Genomic DNA, 18,236 nt, shown 5'->3' on the forward strand with positions numbered 1-18,236 from the left:
AATCAGAGTCTTTAATTAGAAAGTAATTTTGAAGAAAGGTCCTACTTTGTCTTTGTTTTTAAGCTCATCTTTGCGATTACAAAACTATATTACAAACATTTATATAATGGTGTAGGATTGAGCACCACATTTTTTGGTGTTAACCTTATTTAGACATACATTGTTTTTGATAAACTTAAGTTGTTTTGTTGTTTTTTGTTATTGTTGTTAAACAAGTTTAATGCTAATAGATTATATGTATCCACTAAACATTAAAATATGATATTTAATTTACAATTTTACTTAATTTACAAGGTTTCTGGCTATAGTGAAACCATGCTTGAACCATGCTATGGATTCTCTTACTTTTTAGAGTGCTGTGATTTGTCTGCTGTGGCCTGCAGAACATGCTATTATTTTTGGAATAGCCGAAGGAAAGGTATGGAAGACTATCATTATTTTGTGCATATGGGTGATAAGGGATAGGCACATTTTTGTGAATTTGTTTTTAAATAATTTATGACTCAGTTGTGTTTTGTGCCTGTGATTGGATTTGATTGCTTTGCTTTGATTGATTGATTGATTGATTGTCTACATTAATTAAATACGATATTTCACAGTCCATGCAAACCTGTCTGATACTTTGCATTAAAATCACTTCAGATCCCGCCCAGAGAAATGGAGCAATATGTGAAAACCGATGCTGCCAGAGCTGAAAAGGAATATGCAAATCTTGAACTGAAAAATGGCCATCTTTGACGCACCTTAATATAGACAATTATGTGCTACACAATTTAATCTATTTGTTTTATATATTGTGTATGTTTTTATACTACTAAAATGCAAGTAGAACATTTGTTCTGTCGGTTACCAACCAGTTTGAACCCTGTGTTTTATTTCTGCAGGTCCGCCTTGCTAATACAAAAACTAACAAGTCCTCAACGATTTATGGAACAGAGTCCTATGTGGTTTCTTTAACATCAAAGTATGTTTTTTGGTCTTATGTTTACTATTTCACTGTATGTGACTATGTTGCCCTCAGTGTTAGCAGAACCACTTAAATTATGTTCATTATTTATTTATTTATTTATTTATTTACTTAAAATAACTAGTGAAAGTCAATTCAGTCATGAAGTTTCATTTCCTTCCCTGACAGTGTTTCTGGAAAAGGAATTCTCTCTGGCCATGCAGATGGGACAGTAGTGCGATATTTCTTTGATGATGAAGGCTCAGGGGAATCCCAAGTATGTTGTCATTTAGTTCATTCTGGTCAGAGGAACAGTGAAACAGAGGGAGATTTGGTTTAAATCAGTCTGTCCTAGTGCAGTCTTTCTGTTACTGGTTCCATCCTGAAACTGCACACTTGTTTACTAGCTGATGTCAGTGTCAAACCTGGGGCGGATAAAGAAGTAGAATTTCAGTGGCATTGTTTTCTAGTTACAGTTTGTGATATCTTATCCAATAATAATTACAGGTTCCAGTTGTGATGCAATACAAATGACCATCTACATAAATGTATATGTTAATAATGATTATACTAAAAACAACAAGAAATAACTAACATTAATCACAGGTAAACATACAGAAGGAAACAGCATAGTGATTATTTGCTGAAAATCATTTATCATGCCTATCGATTTTTAATCTTATTAACTATCTATAAATATCATAGGACTGCAAATGATTAAACTTAATTAGGTGTTTCAATAAATAGATGATGATAGCATGATTTAACTGCAGTTTAAGTTAAACTTAAAAAAAAAAAAAAGGAAATGCTGAAGATAATTTAATCCTTATATCCCTTAATAATAATAAAAAGTTTTTCCCAATGATTATTGCAGGGGAAACTCTTGACTCACTCTTGCCCACCCTATGCCTTGGGATGGGGAGCAAACAGCATAATAGTGGCTGGGTGTGATAAGAAGATTGTGGCCTATGGAAAAGAGGGGCATGTGATCCAGACCTTTGACTACAGCCGGGATCTCTCAGAGAAGGAGTTCACTGTGGCCAGCACCAGCCCCAGTGGCCAGTCTGTGGTCATTGGAAGCTATGATCGGTAAGTCTGAGTTTCAGGGGACTTGAATCTAAATCAATATTTGATATCATTGCTTAAGTTTCATATGCTGTCTAATACCTATCTTATAGAAGTGTGTCTATTTCTCTCCTGTTTTTCCAGGCTCAGGGTTTTTAACTGGAGTCCCCGCAGATCTTCTTGGGAAGAAGCTACTGCTAAGGAAATCCCCAACCTTTACACTATTACTTCGTTGGCCTGGAAGAAGGATGGCTCACGACTTTGTGCGGTCAGTATGAACCACCAGCCAGTTAGACTGGATGTGGAGCATGAATAAAGTCGTTTCTGGATCCACTTCAAATGTTCTTCTCTTTAGCTGTTGATGCTCTGGCTTCTTATCCTGTAATCACAGAATGGATAATCTTACAGACCTAAAATTTAATTCTTCCACTTGGTAGTGCTTCATTACACTTTGCATCCTCTATCTGGTTTATGAAACTAGTCTATCTAAATTCTGGATTCAGGAGTTTTATGGAGTGTAATAATGTATTTAGATTTGGCTTGGCTGAGCGAACAACATGTCAATGTGGACGAGGCATCACCCCCAACCCCCCAGTGTGGAATAGCCAGGGAATCTGCGGCGAAGACGGTCTTTGGGGAGGAATGAGAAGCAATGAATGCTGGGAAAGTAGTGTTTGAGCCCCATATAATGTGCTGTGGGTGGGATCAGGGTCCGACCCCTCTCCCAAGATTTTATTTACAACTCCAATTAGGAAACAAATCACAATAAAACACTTAGTTTTACATTGTAGGTATAAATCTTTATCCTCTAAGTTGAGGAAATGTTTAACAGTGCTGCTTTACTTTGTTTATTTTCCCCCAAACATTTGTGCTCAGGGAACCTTGTGTGGAGGAGTGGAACAGTTTGATTGCTGCCTGCGCAGAAGCATATATAAGAACAAATTTGAAATGACTTACGTGGGCCTAAGTCAGGTAAGTGGTACTATTCAACTGTTAAAACTTGGTTAATGTCTTCTTATGTATGTATAAAACCAATTAAAATGACATAATAAATGTTTTTGTGTCCCCTCTGTAGGTAATTGTGAAGAACCTGTCCACAGGCACACGTGTTGTGTTGAAGTCACACTACGGCTATGAAATTGATGAAGTTAAGATCATGGGAAAGGACAGATACCTAGTGGCTCATACATCGGACACTTTGCTCTTAGGAGATCTCGGATCAAACAAATTAAGTGAGGTAAAGGATGTTGCTACATAATAATAAACAGGATTATATGTTAAGATCCTAAAGTATAAGACAAGTTTAAAAGTGCTGGCTGGTTTGGCAAGTTTGAAACATCCAGCTTAGTCAGCTGGTTGTTCTTTTTAGCAGCGTTTGCTGTAATATTTATTGAGAACAACACAACTTTAAATTGCACTAAACACATGTAATAAGAAATTAAATGAGAAAAAAGGCCCAGATGATATAAACTGTCTTTAAATTATATCCTTTTGAGAAGAAAGTACTTGATGATGATAAAATAAAATACCTAATTATTAAAAAGCAATTACTACTTTTTAATTGCAAAATGCTGCAGCAGATGTAATTTTGCAATTAGATTATTTTCATTACTGGCGGAATATTCATAATCAGTTTTATTTTTCACTTAAAACAAGAAATCCAAAACTGATTGCCCTATTAGAAATTCTCATTTCTAACTCCTTTCATGCTTCACTGTGCTAATCATTTATTAAATTTAGTACCCAAGGACCTTTCCATTTAACTCAAACAACACTTAAAATAACAAATACACTTTTCTCATGTCAGCTCTGTAGCTTTTTCTGGAATATGTATCTGTTTCTATCTCATTTTGATTGTGTTGTTTGAAGCTAATGTCTTGTACATAATGACTTTCTGGTTTCCAGGTGGCCTGGCAGGGCTCTGGAGGAAATGAGAAGTATTTCTTTGAAAATGAAACTGTAAGCCATTTGTTTCCATCTTATCTAAGACCACATTTTAACAACTTCAGCTTTATGACAGCCATTATAATGCACTGCACACAAACACAGAATTACCAATGTTTTCATCTGCAGCCTCTCCTGCTTAAACCCCTTGTTTAGTATAGCTGAAACTATAATGAACAGACACCCATTGTACATAGCAACTTTCACAATTGCTCAATATTTTTGACATCAAATTTATAATTTCTATAATATTATGTAAATAACTATTTGTTGTTCATAATATAGACATGGTCAAACCTCCACTCCACAAATATTTTTTAGAAACCCTGAGCATTATTTTATTATTGATGTCCCAGTGGCTTTTAGTTTGGTAGATTGTGTCACACATGTACACCTCCTGCGATCTTGGGATTTGCATGAGTAAACCCAAGCATTGCTAGTATATGCTGCTGATGGGACCACTTTCTTTTGCAGGCTTAGAGTTGATTGCTAGTGACTGTAAAAAGTAGATATCCTAGGTCGAGATGTGGCTTAAAACAAATAATTCACACGTTTCTTTTGAGAGCAACTGCTGTTCAGCTTTTTATTTATCCACATGAAACAGGAAGATGGGAACAAAATAAAACCCTGTATTCTATTGGATACAACCAGTCTCTATGATTCATAGAGCGCAATTACAGCCCAGGGCTCATATACTGCTCTAAAAACTGCTAAATATTCCTGTGGTATAGTAATGGATAAACCTATGTATGTGAGCTCAATTAAGGGGGTATACATTGTACACTCGCATACATCCCTGACTTTACCCATCTTAGGTGTGTATGATCTTCAATGCTGGAGAGCTGACTCTGGTAGAGTATGGAAACAATGACATCCTTGGATCTGTACGAACTGAGTTTATGAACCCTCATCTCATCAGGTTGGTCAGCTTTCGGGAATGTATTATTTTACATCTGTATATTGATGCTTGTATGCTGTTCAAACATGAGTTTCCAAGACTGTCCCACAATGTGTGTAAGAGGGCACAATTATCAGAAACTCACCTGAAACAAATGTGCACCAAGTTAAAATTAAATTAGAGTAAAAGGAAAACGGTAAACTTCAGATGAGGCCCTCAGACATGTGGAATAAGCAAGCATTGCTAAATCTAATATATATCAGCAGGTGGCAGTGTTGAGCCTTGATTTCAAATATATACCCATCAGTTTAGAAAAACTATTACAAATTGCAAGTGCAGAGTTTATATTGTCTGAAATAACCGGTTAACAGGACCTTTCTAACCTGGTCAAAACCCACTCCCTTATTCATTCATTACCAATTACTGGATTGTTATAGCTATGTTTAGCCTAAACAGATTTTTTGTTTCTATCTGTTATTTCACATAACTTTTCACTTAGAATTCTGTACTGTTTTGTTGTTCTGCCTTCATGATCGAGAATCGTAATAAATCTGTAGTTACCATATTGCGAATCTATTTATCTTAATTGCAAGTGGAATCATCAGATTGTTTGCCATCTTCAGTCTTCTCATGGTTTATGTACTTTATACCTGTAGTGTTCGACTGAATGAAAGAAAACAGAGGGGGATTGAAGACAATAAAAAGCTGGCTTATCTGATTGATCTCAAAACAATTGCTATAGGTAAGTTGCTACTTTACACTGACATTTGTATTATAAAGAGGAGTTGAATCGAGACTTCTTTTCACCTATGTGATATGTTCTGCTTATTGTTTGTTTGATGCTAAATCCAAGGTATGACCCTGTAATGCCACACAATTCATGCATTTATTTTCAACTTCACATTTTTCCATTACTAACTTCTCATCATCCATTGATATAATATGAACTATAATGAAGTCTTATCCATTTTCTTTGTTATTTATTATTTTTTCATCAAGTCAACTGGTCATTACTAATTCTTAAATTTTCACAAAACATGTAGGTTTTTTCTAACTGAATATTTTCTTGTTAGACTCTCGTTATTGCTCTTAATGAGGTATTAATGACTAGCACATTTTAAGTATCTTAAATATTTTATATAGCAAAAAAACTTGAAAAATGTTATGCAATATTGAGGATTTTTTTTTTTTGTCTTTAAAAGTACATATTAAATCATGTTTTTAAAAAATTGTATGGATTGAAACTTTAGCATATGCTCACGCTGTAAATGTCTTTCAATTAAAAAGTGACTTCATAGCGAGAATGTCGAGGCTCCAGTCAGTCAGCACTGAGCACCATCTGTTACAGCACTGTCCAGTTAGTGTGCCAATTAAGTTGAGAGAAGTCCTTCTGTCTTTTGTTAGGTTGTGAGAATGAGGAACAATTTTTTTTCTTTTTCTTAAATGCTTACAGTAAAATGTTTCTTTGTGTTTATTTCATATTTTGTAAGGAGTACATGTTCTACTTCCCTCCATTATGCGATTTCTACAAACAAAATGTGTGAAATCTTAATTTTGCATGTAGATGTTTTATTGCTTAAATGAGATTACCAATTTAATTTGCAGTTTATTCTGTAGAAATGCTCTTATACTTTTTGTTTCTTGTTTGCTTGCAGTTGATCTTACTGGCGGCTTCAACTTGGGAACCATCAGCCATGACACCAAAATTGACTGGTTGGAGTTAAACGAAACTGGACACAAGCTGTTGTTTAGAGACAAGAAACTTAGGGTAAAGCTTTCTGATTTGGACTACTGTTAACACTCTGCTGAGGCCAACCTCTAATGAAAATTGACCACAGCACATTTGCACTATAATGTGTCAGTTTTCCATATGGTCTGACCCCCCTGGTTTGACAATACATGCTCTTTTACTGTGTTTGCATAGTTTGTCTAATAGAGGATTTATTTAATGGATTTCTGTCTCATACAGGATTTTTTTAATGGATTTCTATACCTCTTCATCATTTACCATGATTACAAATCAGGTTCCTACAGTTAACTGGTTATACCATGGTATACTGCAATAACCGTTCATAAAGGAAAGAAGAATGAAAAAATAAAAACTGCTGAATTCTTCTCAGGACCTTCCCAGCAGCTCAACCACTGAAGGTCTTTACTCACAGTGCAGGATGGGTCCCATAGTGCAGAGATCACTGGTTTGAACGTGCTCTAAGGCATTAGCCAATAGAGGGCAATCTAGGGTTTGGTGAGCTTGAAGTGTCCGGGGTTTGCCTTGGCTGTGTTCACAGTGGAGAGCCCTGTGATTGGCTGACTGACAGTGAGCGTGTAGCCTTAGCTTAATGAGAACTATGTTAAGTCCTCCATCTGATGCCTCAGCTTTGCTATTTGCACTCTGGTTTTGCAGCCTGGGAAGAAACAGGTGGCCTGGCAGTGCACATTACAGAGGACTAGTTTAACTGCTAGTTCAAGGGTTATAGTGATAAGCCCAGCTGATTAACTATATTACATCCCAAACTAGGGGAGCCTTTAAAAACAAAAACAATGTGAATATTGCCTTTTTATAAAAATGTAATATCTCATCCAGTCTTCTCTTTTTCCCCAGCTGCATTTGTATGACATTGAAAACAGCGTCAAGACCACAGTGTTGAGCTTTTGCTCCTATGTGCAGTGGGTGCCCGGCAGTGATGTAGTTGTCGCACAGAACAGAGGCAACCTCTGTGTCTGGTACAATATCGACAGCCCAGAGAGAGTCACCATGTTCCCCCTGAAGGTGAGGAGATACAGCACGTACACAGTCTGCTCACCTCTGCACCCTCTGTTTTGTATCTGATAATGATCTCCATGTTTGCATTCCATGTGTGACTGTAGCAGTGTATGTGTGGTTCACATTTGGATTTTCCTTTGTGTGCCATCTTATTTGCTTTATGTGTCATGCTTTTGTATTCTAAAACCAATGGAGATATTCTTTGTGAGTTACAGCAAAACATAGGTAGACTGTACCGGGAGAAGTCTGGAGAGAAATCAAACTGCAGGCTCGTGATCTGAGGCTTGTCTCGTTTTTGTCTCTTCGTAGGGTGATATAGTGGACCTAGAGAGGAGCAATGGGAAAACAGAAGTAATTGTGACGGAGGGTGTGAACACTGTGTCCTACACTCTGGACGAGGGGCTCATTGAGTTCGGTACAGCCATTGATGATGGAGACTATTGCAGGTAGGACACCTTCACATGTGCACAGGACAGCAGTTGTTGATGTATACGTCTTTACTTGAGAAAGCAACATTCCCATGGGATATTATTTTATACATGTTTGATTTGGACACCAAAGATGGGGCCTGAGTCTACGTATTGATAGGACAATATGCTTCAGACTCCACCCACCTTTTTTCTCCCCAGGTGGGAATTAAAGCTGCTGACTTGGGGTAACTGCGCAGAAATAACATCTTAATGAGTGTATTTGGTCATGTATGTAGGACTTGAAATATTGCATCTCATAGTGATGAATGAGTCTGGGTCTTATATTCCATGGCAGGCTCATAGCAGTTTGTTTTCCCTTCTTAATAATATATGTGAGGGTGACTGTACCCCCGCTCCCCTTTTAGAGCGACTGCTTTCCTAGAGACGCTGGAGATGTCAACTGAAACAGAGGCCATGTGGAAGACTCTGAGCAAACTCTCGCTGGAAGCCAAACAGCTGCACATTGCAGAGAGGTCAGCGCACTGTCCCCAGACACCCAGTGGGCAGCCACCGCACTCGGACCTCTTAGTTCACTATTGTATAACACTCGGTTGATTGCATGGGGTAGTGCACAATGGGTAGTTGCAATTTACCTCTGTTGTTTATGAGCATACATTTGCAAACCCCTCAATTTTTTGTATTCCACTGCATTTATTTATATGTCAATCTGTAATTGCCCTTGTAATGAGTTTCAGCTTTCGTTGTGCATCTCAATTGCTTTATAAATACCAATAGAAAAAATTACTTAATTAGGCTAAACTACATTCACTTTAAAAAGGAAGAAAAATATATTTGACAAGCACTCAGCTGAGAAATTACAAAAGTTCTACCCCTGTTTCAGAGCATCATCATTATTTTAATGATCTTTAGCCAAAATAAATTATGCTTTTCTGATGTGATGTATGGCTTGGGGCAGTCTTAGATTAATTTGGAATAATTTGCTTTGAACATGGAGTACTTTTTGTTAACGGATAATTTTACTGTTTTCCAAACTCTTAAGATTTTCTCAGCCACATTCATTCAGGTTGAGTAAGTGTGTAGTAATGAGAATTAAATGCTTTTGTACATTTTATATTTACTGTAATTAACAGATAAAGGTTAACTCTAAATGTAGAATAGTAGTAATAATCCGGAAATTATATTTTTTGGTATATAAAATTGTGGTTCTATGTAATTTTCTATTAGTAGTAGTACACAACTGGTGGTGAAATATATCACTAGGTCTTTAAATTAAACATGTTGAATATGAAGCTCCCAACAGGACACCTATAAAACTCACTCTGATATATATCTGATCTGTATATTTCAGAAATGTTGGCTTTGCATGTAGCTTCTCTGTCTCTTTTGAAGAAGTTTTCTTTCTGCTATGGAATACCCTTTTTCAATGCTCATTTTGCTGGAATAGTCTGTCAGTAGCAGAAGTTGAGAATCTTACAGAAACATGGCTTTAATTTATACTGGTTTCCTGTTGCTTTTGATATATTTTAGTTTGATGTAAAATTATAAAAGAAGGTTTCTTCCCTAATGCACTGTTATGACCATGTTATGGTTTCAGATGTTTTGCTGCCCTGGGGGATGTATGTAAAGCTCGATTTCTGAACGAGACCAACAATATTGCAGACAAAGCAGAAAAAGAATACGTATGTAGTTTTTTCTTTCTTTAATTTGTTGGTTTATGGAAAAGTAATGAGTTAAACGCATGAGTGATTATCGCGTGTGTGTGTGTGTGTGTGTAACGTATGTTTCAGACAGTTCTCTAGTGATACTTCCTGGCAGCGATCCCACTGTTGTGCCTGACCCTTCAGTGAGATTCTTATAATTGTGGGCACTGGGTGCGCTGGCTCGGGGCTGGAGTCGCAGGCACAGAAGGCTGTAGACTCTTCCTTTCGGGGAGAAGAAGTGGCACCTGGACCAGGCCGGGGCATGCCACTGATGGGCATAGCAGACTGCCTGCAGACAGCTGCACTATTTGACACTGTGCCAGTCATTTTATGTTGTTTAAAATTTGATACAGCCAACTAAAATATACCAATTCAAAGCAAAACTGTCAGGTCTGTATAAGCCATTCCTTTTTTGTTTTCCCTACTTTCCACCTGCTCTTTGCAAAGTCTATTAACTGTGTAGTGGACATGTCAGCAGCTGGGTTGGTAGAATTGAAGGTTATTTAATTCATTCAAAACCCTAGCCTTAGTTTCTGGCTTTGGAAGCTTTGGCTAAATTAGTTTAAATGCCTATTTTACTTTGTTTTAGGATGTGTCATTGAAAGAGAAATTCAGACTTCAAAAGGTGCAATGAATGTTACTGTATTTAAAGGTGCAATGTTACCTTATTCTACCATTTTAACAAATTAATATGCTTCATTTGATTTTAAGATCAGGTGGTATTTTGTATTCTTATTCCTGTTTAGGGATCATGAAGATTTCTTCCCTCTTTATTTCAGGGTGGTGATGGCACAGAGTATTACCAAGTGAAAGCTCGCCTTGCCATGCTGGAAAAAAATTACAAACTTGCAGAAATGTTCTATTTAGAACAGGTAAATTCTTCATATTTAGTGACAACTAGAATGTAAGTTTAGCCTAATAGTTGTTTGTTTCACTGTAGGCTACATTTAATAGGCAACGTTCCCTATACTATCATTTAGGTAACAAAACCAAAAACAGATTCCATGTAGATGCCAGTATTTGAAAAAAAGAGTGCATCACCTTCAGTGTTTTCCTGTTTAAAATGTCTAGGTTTTGAATTACAAATAAGTGGCCTGTCTGAGAAACAACTGCTGTGTGCTGTTACAATTCATAAATTACTAATATAGTTGTGATCAAAACAACAGCCAACTGATGAAACAAATATGAAACCAGTGTCCATTCTCAAAATAAAATTGTCCAGACAAATTTCAAATGATATTATTATTAGGGCTGCTTCGATGAATCAGGTCTATTAATCAACTAATGAATTGATTGACGATCAATATTTTCTCAATTTAATCGAGCAGATTTTTTTCTTCTTCATTATATTAATGACTGGCGATTATAAGGTTAACACTAGAAGCACCAATAGCTCTTTAAATGCTGTGGTATAATGGATGGCAAATGATCGAATAAAATGAGCACACATATTTAAATGGAAATATTAACATAAAACATTTAAATGATTGGTATAAATAACATCAAAACCCTTTATTAAAACGCGTCACTGCACAGTCAGTACAATGAGACACGTGTTTATTTGCGGCGTAATTGTCCGCTCAATCTGACTACATTTGTAGACACTTGTAATGCTATAAAATGTGTTTCAAGCACATGAAAGACTGTGAGGTAGAGATCGAGACTTGAACTTGATTTAAGTTTATGCAGCTAGAACGCCGTAGACATTTTTAATACATATATTTAGGAAAAGTCAAGAACGGGTCTGCACAGTGTATTCATGAACACAGAGTAATTCAAATAAAATCGGTCAAACTGACCAGCCCTGCGCTTCTAGTGTTAAATGAAAAGGTGAATCACGCAAGAGATCACATCACAAGAGCTACAGTACAGTATCTGCGCTCAGACTGCGGGGTTACAGCCGCTAACAGGAAAACTACAGTCTAGCTTTGGATTCAGAAGGAAATATTGAAGACAAAGTAAAGGTTTTCTGTTTCATTTGAAAGAAATGCTTTTCTTAAAAGGACAGTGTGCGCAGTTTATAGTATCATTTGTGAGCAAACACCGTTTGCTGTAGAGATAGGGGATGGAGAATCCTCTGCCATGTTGCGGCTAAACGGTATTTGTTTTTGCATTATAATTATATTTTTTATTTAACATAACTCTGAAGCATTGAGACCCCATCTAAAACTCTGAATCATTGTCACTAAAATCTCACGCATTGGGTGGTGATAAATAATCTGTGCGCCCCCACTGTCACGCACTGTTGATAAACTCTCACTCTATGATTTAGTGTTTTTTTTTTAAATAATATACATTTCTATTTTATTTTTGTTACCATTGCGTTAAGCATTGTTATAGGCTACTGTAATATCAATGCCTAGTATTTATTAAAGTTTTACTGTGTATCAGAACCACTTAAAGACCATTACACTTATTTTAATGAGTGCACGATTCATCAACTAATGGCCATTGATTAACCGATCCATTTTTTTTAATCAGCTGACAGCCCTAATTATGAGCTTATAAAAGCTGGTGATGTCAATTAAAAATGAAACAATAGCATTTAAAATAATGTTAATATCTCAAACACTTTTTTTTTTTTTTAAACTTCTTCCTGTTGAAGAATGCCATTGATGAAGTTATGGAAATGTATCAGGAGCTTCACATGTGGGATGATTGCATCACAGTTGCAGAAGCCAAGGTAACAGACTGCATCTCTTTTTTCTTTACAAAAACACATACATACTTAAGCTAAATCAGCCTCAGACATGTTGCTATGAGTTTTCTTGTTTTTATGTTGGTTATTATGCATATTTATATAAGTTAGTAGGACTGTAATGTAACACAGGGGCTGTTGCGCTGATTCCTATTTTGGAATCCTTGATGCTGTTTTTTACAGTGGTCCCTTTGCCATTGGTGCAGTTCTGTTATTTTACTAATGACAGTATCACTTCATGCTCTCCTTTTAGGGCCATCCTGAGTTGGACAACCTTAGACGGTGTTACTACCAGTGGCTCATGGAAACCAACCAGGACGAAAAGGCTGGTGAGGTGAAGGAGGGCGAGGGAGACTTCCAAGGGGCCATTAACCTTTACCTGAAGGCCGGTCTCCCTGCAAAGGCCGCCCGCTTGGTAATGAGCCGCGAAGAACTCATTGCTAACAGTGAAACCGTCAACAGGATTGCCTCTGCACTGATCAAAGGGGAGTTCTACGAAAGGGTGAGCAAGCAGATACTGTAATGTCTACCAGACTAATTTAAATATTGCTGCTGCTCCGTTTTTTCCACACACTTTTTTAAGGATATCTGATTTTCACAACATTTTTTGCATAGAACTCTTATTAAATGCTTTATGCATTTTAAATCAACTATTTTTAATATAAATCAAATACAAGTATTTTGAATTAAGTAGATAAAGTATTTTATGCATCCACAATATATTGTAGTCAGGGAAACAGTTTTGAGTACAAAATTAAATTACTCTTTAAAAAGATGGAACTTAGCAGCTTTTGAAAGGCAAATGCTTACTTACTTAAAAGTCTAAATCAGTTTGTTCAGACTCAGTCTGTAATGTAGTCTATAAATACATCTGTGAAAAATGTAGCACTCAAGGCCAAATCACAAAGCTCTTATGAAAGGTTTTGGTATATTTTCTGCTGTAACTCCTGCCGTAGATTGATGGTCTCACTGATTTCCTCTTAAACTGTAGGCTGGAGACCTCTTTGAAAAAAACAGGAATTACCAGCGAGCTCTTGACTGTTACCGCAAGGAATTTGCTTTCAGGAAAGGTAAGCACAGGCTCATCTTGAATGAAGGAAGATTTCTACTGGTGTTCACGTTCAGGTGTTTGAAAACAGAATTAAACTTTATATAAACTTTCTGAAGCTTATGCCCCATAGAAATCTAATGTTTTCCAGAGATAAAAATAGCTGTTGTCTGCTTTGTACACAATATTGTTTGTCTCTTTACTTTTATACACAAAATACTATAAAATAAACACAATACATTTTTCAATTTTTGGGCAATTTGTTTTCTTTAATGTCCTTAAATTGTTTTGGGTTTTGACGATTGCCCACAGAGTGACAGTCACATGGTAGCTGAATTTCTTGTAGTCTTTCTTTTATCACAAATGTTAGCAATGCACCTGCTTATATCAAAGAGTTCCCAGTCATTGAAGAGACTGATCAGATCTTAAGAGATCTCAAGAGTTTTTCTCCATCATACACAAGAAGTCTCACAGTGGTGCACGTTGCTTGAGACGGCAGGCATTCAGTGTGATTGCTGCTGTGTTTTTAAGCTGTAGAACTGGCCCGCTTTGCTTTCCCTGCTGACGTTGTGAAGCTGGAAGAGGCCTGGGGAGATTACCTGGTCCAGCAGAAGCAATTGGATGCTGCTATTAACCACTACATTGAGGCAGGGTGAGAATATCTGTGTGTGCTTCACTGGAAAAGCAAACTGTTATTATGGTGACAAAAGCTTTCTGCTGAAAAGTGAGAGGCAGCGAGAAAGAGAGAGAGGACCCTTGTCATAGTGTTAAACTAATGCTAAGTTCTTCTCTAATGGAATTCAGGTAGTGTCCATTATAATACGCAGTGCTTTTCACCCTAGGGCAGTTTTCTGACAATAGTGCAGTGTATTTTCTTTGCCTAAATGCAGCAGAACAGAGCTCTACTGGCATGAAGCTTCTGTCCAAAGATATTTAACCTAGTGGTGTTGATAATTGAGTGCTGCAGATCCTAACTAATCCAACAACAAGGGGAAGCATGCTAGCAAATCTCTGAACTCTCAGGGTCAAAATACCCTCCTTAGGCTCGCACAGCCCACTGACCCTTTTTAGAGTTAGGAAGGTAATACTCCCTGCCAGATTTATGTAGGATTCTAATGACTAGTGATGTTAATAGTCATTACTCTTTTGGGAACTATTATTTCTCCAGGTTTCTGTCAACAACTGTCATTCATGTCACATGTGTTTCTTTCTCCAAGCTGCTCTTCAAAAGCCATTGAGGCTGCAATAGGGGCACGCCAGTGGAAGAAAGCTGTCCATATCCTAGAACTGCAGGATGATAGGTCTGCAGGGAAGTACTACTTGAAAATAGCTCAGCACTATGCTTCTGTACAAGAGTATGAGGTAAGCATGATGCACATGGCAGTTTCAATAATCATAATACAAATAATGAACTTTTATTTATATAACCACATGAAATGGACTTCCACTGTTCACCATTCTTTTCTTTAATGAAAATCTGATACATTTCTTCACTTTTTCTCTTGCATGTACTAGTAGTTCTGTTTCTGTTGAAATTGTAAAAGTTTTCCAGCAATAGGGTCCTTTTTGTATTCTTGACAAGTATATCTCATCTGGGCTTTTGGAAAAAATAAGGTGATCTTATCTTATTGAGGGAAGAGAAACCAAAAAAAACCAAAAACGATCTTACTGTCAATGTTAAACACCTTTTTAAACGTTTGACACGGCCACTCGAAAGAGCCGTGCCTCACACAGGATATGTCTGATTGTGTAGCTTTGTCGTTTTCTTTCTTCTTACTGTGCCACTTTATTAGTTTGACTCACAGGTCCCTTGCCTGGTGACTAAACAGACTGGTACAACAGCCAGTAGGGTTAATGGTTCTCGCTCGCACAATACCTTGCTATCATACGCATGTGGTTATTTTAAAGGATTCTCACAGTGATCTGCTGGCAGATGTTTTAAGTCTGAAACTGTAAGTCCCTTGGCAGTGTGAGATGGCCAGTTGAATGTTAATGAACACATTACATTAAAATATAGCATATGTTACTTTTCACTTACAAAAACTGAATTATGAATTAATGTGGCATGTGCCCATTTTCTAATTGTTTAGTTTGTTTATGTAATCGCAGGTTGCTGAGCGCTTCTATGTTAAAGGCGACCACATTAAAGATGCCATAGATATGTACACTCAAGCCGGACAGTGGGAACAAGCTCACAAGGTACCTTATTTTCCTCTGCTTTGAATCGATAAACTGGAAATGACTTTGCTAGCAATATGTTCTTGGAATGACACGTTGGGAGTGAGACGAATGGGACAAGCAGTGAAAATTTTATTTAAATTGAAATAGAAACAGACTTACAATAAATAATTCAAATCAGTACTCTTAAATCAAGCTAAATGTTAGTTACAGTTTCCACTAAAATGAACTTTGGTGAAATTAGGATACAATTTTGATTTGTGCTAGGGTTAGGGTTACAATCCCCAGAAAAAATTGGCTTTAATTATAATGTTGGCTAGGGTTGGGGTTCAGGCCTAAAATGGGTAAGTTTACCTATTGATATAATACAATCATTTATAGTGATATATTTCTCCTTTCAGCACTGCAGTGTAGTATCATGGTTCATAATGAGGCTTCTGAAAATTATTTTGCTTTGAGGCTAATTAACTCCCATAACTGGATAAAATGAAGATTTGGATACTTAAGAAAAACAGAATATGTAAGAAATAATTGTGAAATCTGATATTGGGAAATTTCACCATGCTAAGCTTAGATACAGAAGAAGGTTGGAATGGATTATTTTGGTTATATTTAGATTGATTATAGCATATTATTTTGAGTAATTTATGTGAATTATACACTAGATCTGTATAGGCCTATCTTGACATTTTGGTGTTGACAAGGGTTGGAATCAGTCTGTTGTTTGGGTTTATAATGGGGAATATAACTTATTGATTTAATACAATGTTTACACAATACTGCAGAGCAGCAGCACGGATTCCAAGGCCAGGTTTTATGTTTAAATTGTTCTAAAGCTCCCCTACAGTAATTGAATTGCAACTGCTTATGCTGCAGAAAGACTAAGTAGACCTAATTAATTTTTGCCCTTAGACTCAATCGGAGAGCTAATATGTAGTTTTTCTTAGGCCTCTGGGCTATATAAGTCACACAAGGTTTTAAAGGGTTATTTGATATCAATTGATATTTCCTAATTAATTTGATTTAATTCCTTTATTCTGTAATGCATTCATCTCCCCTTGCATCACAGCCTTTAATTGTAACCCTTACAGTTAGCTGTGAAGTGCATGAGTCAGGAGGATGTGTCTGCTCTGTACATCAGCCGGGCTCAGGAGCTGGAAAAGCAGGGGAAATACAAAGAAGCTGAGAGGTAAATTCAGAAAATAGATCTTGTTGTTTAATTAGACTGACAGAAATAATATTTTTGTAGTTATTTTTCTTTTCTTGAATGCCGTATTGATCAAGTTTTAGTCATGACCTATACAAAATACAGGGGTCAAGTGCAAGCCCTGTTGCAAAAACTATTCATGATCAACAAGATTTCTTTATTGTGTTATTTAGACCCTTCAACTACTTTTTTCAGTACATAAATGAGGTAACAAATCAATCAGGACAAAATAGTCAGTACCACAGCCCCTTAAGCTCAGATTTTCTCTAAAACTGAATCTGCTTGTCCTCCTGTGAAGGTATATTGCATTTATATAGTAAGAGTTTATTTTCCGCTATGAAATAACCCTTTTAAGATATTTGGCCAGTAGAGCTCCATTCATTCAAATAGATCAGACACAAACAGAAGTTCAAAAGATACGAACAGATACAATCCCAATGATACAATACTAAAATAATAGATAACATAGCAGGTTAGATCAACTGTATGACAAAAGAGATAAAAGTTACATTTGCTAATGATTGTAACAGTGACAATATCTGGTGATGCCAGGTTCCTGCGGTCTTCAGAGGCAAATAAAGTTTCAAGGAACTTTTTCCATCTGTTATAAAGTGTTCACAGCAATGGCAAATGCCTTCAAGAGAAAAGATCTGCGGGGGCAGTGGTATTGAATTCAACATTAAAGATTAATTATGCTTGTAGACTCCCCTTGCAGTGTTTTAAAGTTACAATTTAATAGAACAAACAGTTGCAGAGAATTGGTGAATCTGAACCATATGAGATGATATAGTTGCATTCCCTGAATGCAGAAGTCATGTACTAAAAGGAAACCCACATTATGTGAATGTTTTCAGATTGATTTTTGTGATCAAATTATTATTGCTTGACACAGGACCACACTACATTTTTGTTTGTAATGATTTAAATATATTTTTTGTAATGTCTGAAATGTGTTAAACCCATATATTACATTTTGACAGATATTTTCTTGTGTGTGTGTGTGTATATGTATGTATGTATGTATGTATGTGTGTATGTATATATATATATATATATATGTAAAAAATTATATAAATGTAAAAATTAAGAGGCCACAGCAAATTTCTTAAATCACCATCTCTACATGTACATGTACATGTATGTATTCCATTCATATTTTTATTTGGAATTTGGGAGAAATTGTGTCAGTAGTTTATAGAATACATTTTTCATTTTACCCAAACACATACCTATAAATAGTAAAAAAAGAGATACTGATCATTTTGCAGTGGTCTCTTCATTTTTCCCAGAGCTGTGTGTGTATATATATAATATATTTTACACAACCACTTTTAATTTGAAAATCAAACCCCAAACA

General features: G+C 36.4%; 1 protein-coding gene across 1 annotated transcript in view; it reads left to right on the top strand.

Annotated features, from left to right (window-relative positions):
- Positions 1 to 18,236, top strand: part of ift172 (intraflagellar transport 172) — a 42,050-nt gene that overhangs the window by 1,481 nt on the left and 22,333 nt on the right. Inside the window, exons 5-27 of the mRNA XM_066704848.1 lie at positions 353 to 418; positions 885 to 964; positions 1,136 to 1,223; positions 1,821 to 2,035; positions 2,156 to 2,279; positions 2,888 to 2,983; positions 3,087 to 3,248; positions 3,917 to 3,970; positions 4,771 to 4,874; positions 5,510 to 5,595; positions 6,509 to 6,621; positions 7,456 to 7,623; positions 7,927 to 8,063; positions 8,453 to 8,560; positions 9,643 to 9,727; positions 10,528 to 10,620; positions 12,354 to 12,431; positions 12,700 to 12,948; positions 13,438 to 13,516; positions 14,026 to 14,146; positions 14,712 to 14,856; positions 15,604 to 15,693; positions 16,764 to 16,861. Of these exons, the coding sequence (XP_066560945.1) occupies positions 353 to 418; positions 885 to 964; positions 1,136 to 1,223; positions 1,821 to 2,035; positions 2,156 to 2,279; positions 2,888 to 2,983; positions 3,087 to 3,248; positions 3,917 to 3,970; positions 4,771 to 4,874; positions 5,510 to 5,595; positions 6,509 to 6,621; positions 7,456 to 7,623; positions 7,927 to 8,063; positions 8,453 to 8,560; positions 9,643 to 9,727; positions 10,528 to 10,620; positions 12,354 to 12,431; positions 12,700 to 12,948; positions 13,438 to 13,516; positions 14,026 to 14,146; positions 14,712 to 14,856; positions 15,604 to 15,693; positions 16,764 to 16,861 (2,639 nt within the window). The remainder of the gene's footprint in view (positions 1 to 352; positions 419 to 884; positions 965 to 1,135; positions 1,224 to 1,820; positions 2,036 to 2,155; positions 2,280 to 2,887; positions 2,984 to 3,086; positions 3,249 to 3,916; positions 3,971 to 4,770; positions 4,875 to 5,509; positions 5,596 to 6,508; positions 6,622 to 7,455; positions 7,624 to 7,926; positions 8,064 to 8,452; positions 8,561 to 9,642; positions 9,728 to 10,527; positions 10,621 to 12,353; positions 12,432 to 12,699; positions 12,949 to 13,437; positions 13,517 to 14,025; positions 14,147 to 14,711; positions 14,857 to 15,603; positions 15,694 to 16,763; positions 16,862 to 18,236) is intronic.

This window comes from Amia ocellicauda, chromosome 1 (genome assembly GCF_036373705.1).
Source record: "Amia ocellicauda isolate fAmiCal2 chromosome 1, fAmiCal2.hap1, whole genome shotgun sequence".
Lineage (NCBI taxonomy): Eukaryota > Metazoa > Chordata > Actinopteri > Amiiformes > Amiidae > Amia > Amia ocellicauda.